The 2,669-nt window shown below is 35.8% G+C and overlaps 1 protein-coding gene across 1 annotated transcript; it reads right to left on the reverse strand.

Annotated features, from left to right (window-relative positions):
- Positions 1-259: 259 nt before the first annotated feature.
- Positions 260-1,456, reverse strand: LOC107017518 (F-box/kelch-repeat protein At3g23880-like). Its single transcript, XM_015217707.1, has one exon. The coding sequence runs from the start codon at positions 1,454-1,456 to the stop codon at positions 260-262; it is 1,197 nt and encodes a 398-aa protein (XP_015073193.1).
- Positions 1,457-2,669: the final 1,213 nt, after the last annotated feature.

Below are 2,669 nucleotides of genomic sequence, written 5' to 3' on the forward strand. Positions count from 1 at the left end.
AAAGCTTTTGTATCCAACTTTACTGTCAAATTATAGAAATTTCAATCTCAAAAAATTCAAATTAATGCCACGTAAATTTAATCAACCCCAACCCTCAGAAAATCTGCAATCAACATAAAAAGTTAAAAAAATAATAATTTAAGAAACAAGTAGAAAAACCTTGAGATAACATGCCCTGCTAAAGGACTTACACCAAGAACATCATAATACTGTCTCTTTAACCATTTTTATCACTATAAACATTCTGTACGTCTAATCTCTAAGATGAGGCCTCATCCATTGGTATAGTATCAAAGTAGTGTTCAATTTGCTTGACTGCATTATCCTCGCCCTGAGTCTCATTTCCTCTCTTTATTGGAACTAGGCTCTCCTTATAATTGAAAACCCAACAGCCAGCAATGTTAGGGTCCAGCTGAAATCCAAGATCTGTAACATGTCTTGTTTTAGGGTCATATAGCACTAGCTGTGAAGTTTCCATGATCTCGAAAACCATCTTATTGTTATCCCAGATGTTGATAGGCCAATGAGCATCTATATGAGGTTGAATAGTAAGAACTTTGGACCAATTTCCCTCCTGTTTCATTACCCACACATCATATATGGATGTCAAAGGTTGGTCAGAGTCACTTGTTAACATTGCAAGTGAGCCGCCATGCAATGTAAGCGCCCCCCAATGTGCAGTTGTAATATCAGGGACTTGCATCTCCCCAAATTGTTCACTGACCATGTCAAAAGAGAGAATCGTGTAGATTCCATTGAGGCCCCTCGAAAGCCAATAATAAACTCCGTTGAGATAAGTGGCATCAAGGGGTGCAGATAAGTTAGAAATGGGAGGGAATTCGAGAGTAAGGCGTTTCCATGAATTGTTGCATGAGGAATAGACACAGGTATAGACACTTAGTCCAATATTATCCCAGAATACTCGAATCCATACAACCTTGTAATCTAGAGTAACCAGGTCAAATCCAAATCCATACTGATGATCATTATTGTGCGACCAAAAACCCTCAATCTCAAAATGCGCAGGAGGTAGAGACCTGAACTCTTTGGTGGCAGGATTCCACAAACCCAAGCAGACATCTGCTCCATAAAGCAACTTCTGCACTAAGAATAAGCCATTAACTGGACCGGCAACACACGTGAAATCAGTGACCCTCGGAAGCTGAAGGAGAGTTTTTTGTTCAGGGGTCACACCTGGAACAATTTCTTCAGGGAGCAAGGAGAATACAACAGACTTTACGATGGGCTGTAATTCAGGTACCATTTTCATGTTGCAAACAAAGAGACGGGCACAATTGTTGTTGCGATATTGAAAATGTTCTTTTATGAAACTCGGACTTTTGATGAGAGCACACCAGTTCTTGCGCACACATTTGAAACGCAAGAGTGATTTCACGGGCAATCTCAACAGAATATCAACCACTGCATCTTCCGGTATAGGACGAACACCATCCATACTGGTTACAAAGTGAGTCATGTTACAAACATATTTAAAGAGAACATATATAGAAACATGTTTTAATAGAACACACAGTAAACTGTACTCATCTATAATTAGGAGAAGACAAGTAAAGTAGTCATGTGGTTTGCTAGGGCAATTTTTAAATACCTTTTTTCAACTAATATCAATCAACAAATCCTTGGAAATGGAAAGAAATAAAAAGAATTAGCATAATCAGAAACAATGGCAGAAAAACTGGAAAGAAATAAAAAGAATTAGCATGATCAGAAACAATGGCAGAAAAACCCTATATCCCCAAATAGAACAAATTCAGATTCAAATTCAAAATAAATAATCTGTCAGAAATCTAACCTTACAAGTTGATGAAGAAGAAGTGTCAAAAATTGATTGAGTGGTGTTGTAGAAATAGCTCAACTGTTTACTACTTCCTCCTACTTCTTGTCATTTTATTTTATAGTACAACTCCTCTTAATTCCTTTTATCTAGGGTTTTAATTACCTTTGGGCTCACCAAGACCCTCTTAGCTATAAAATCATATGTCTTAGTAGAGCCGTTTATATGGGCTATATTCATTGGGCAGCCCTGACTTAACTCGTGATTTCATAGAACTGGACTATTATTTTTTAAGCCCATTTAAGAACAATATTTTTTATCCTGACCTAAATAAGTTTGTTGATTTGTAGGGGCTTAAGATATATGGACAAGACTAGCCTGTGGGCCAAATAAATCTATTTCTTAAACGTTCTGGAATGTGAATTTTATATCCGTCATGTGAAATAAATTAAGTATAACAATAAAGGATTAATTAAGTAGTCAATAACATAGGCTCAAAGCTATGAGTAGAACATTGAGTGCATGTCATGCACATATTACTCCTTACTTTCCTTAGTGGTACCTGTTTTTATTTTTTTCATACTTTCTAACTTCACTGGTAAATTATCCCTTGTTAAGGAAAATTATGTAAACATAATAGTAGATGGCCTGATCCACTTAAGAGTGAGTGCTAGTTCATTGATTGATACAACTAATTCACATTAAATAATTACTAGAATTTGAACTGTTAAAACTAGAAACAAGATTTAGGGTAAGGTAACTCGTCTGTTTGGTCGTGCAAGATGGTATCATGATATGGAATCATGATATGATATCATAATATAGAATTATGAGATGAAATTGAATTTTTATTTGAATATTCGATATGAAATTT

The sequence above is a fragment of the Solanum pennellii genome, chromosome 4 (assembly GCF_001406875.1).
Source record: "Solanum pennellii chromosome 4, SPENNV200".
Classification (NCBI taxonomy): Eukaryota; Viridiplantae; Streptophyta; class Magnoliopsida; order Solanales; family Solanaceae; genus Solanum; species Solanum pennellii.

Coding starts and splice junctions, on each gene's coding strand:
- LOC107017518 (XM_015217707.1), bottom strand. CDS start 1,456: ATGGATGGTGTTCGTCCTATACCGGAAGATGCAGTGGTTGATATTCTG.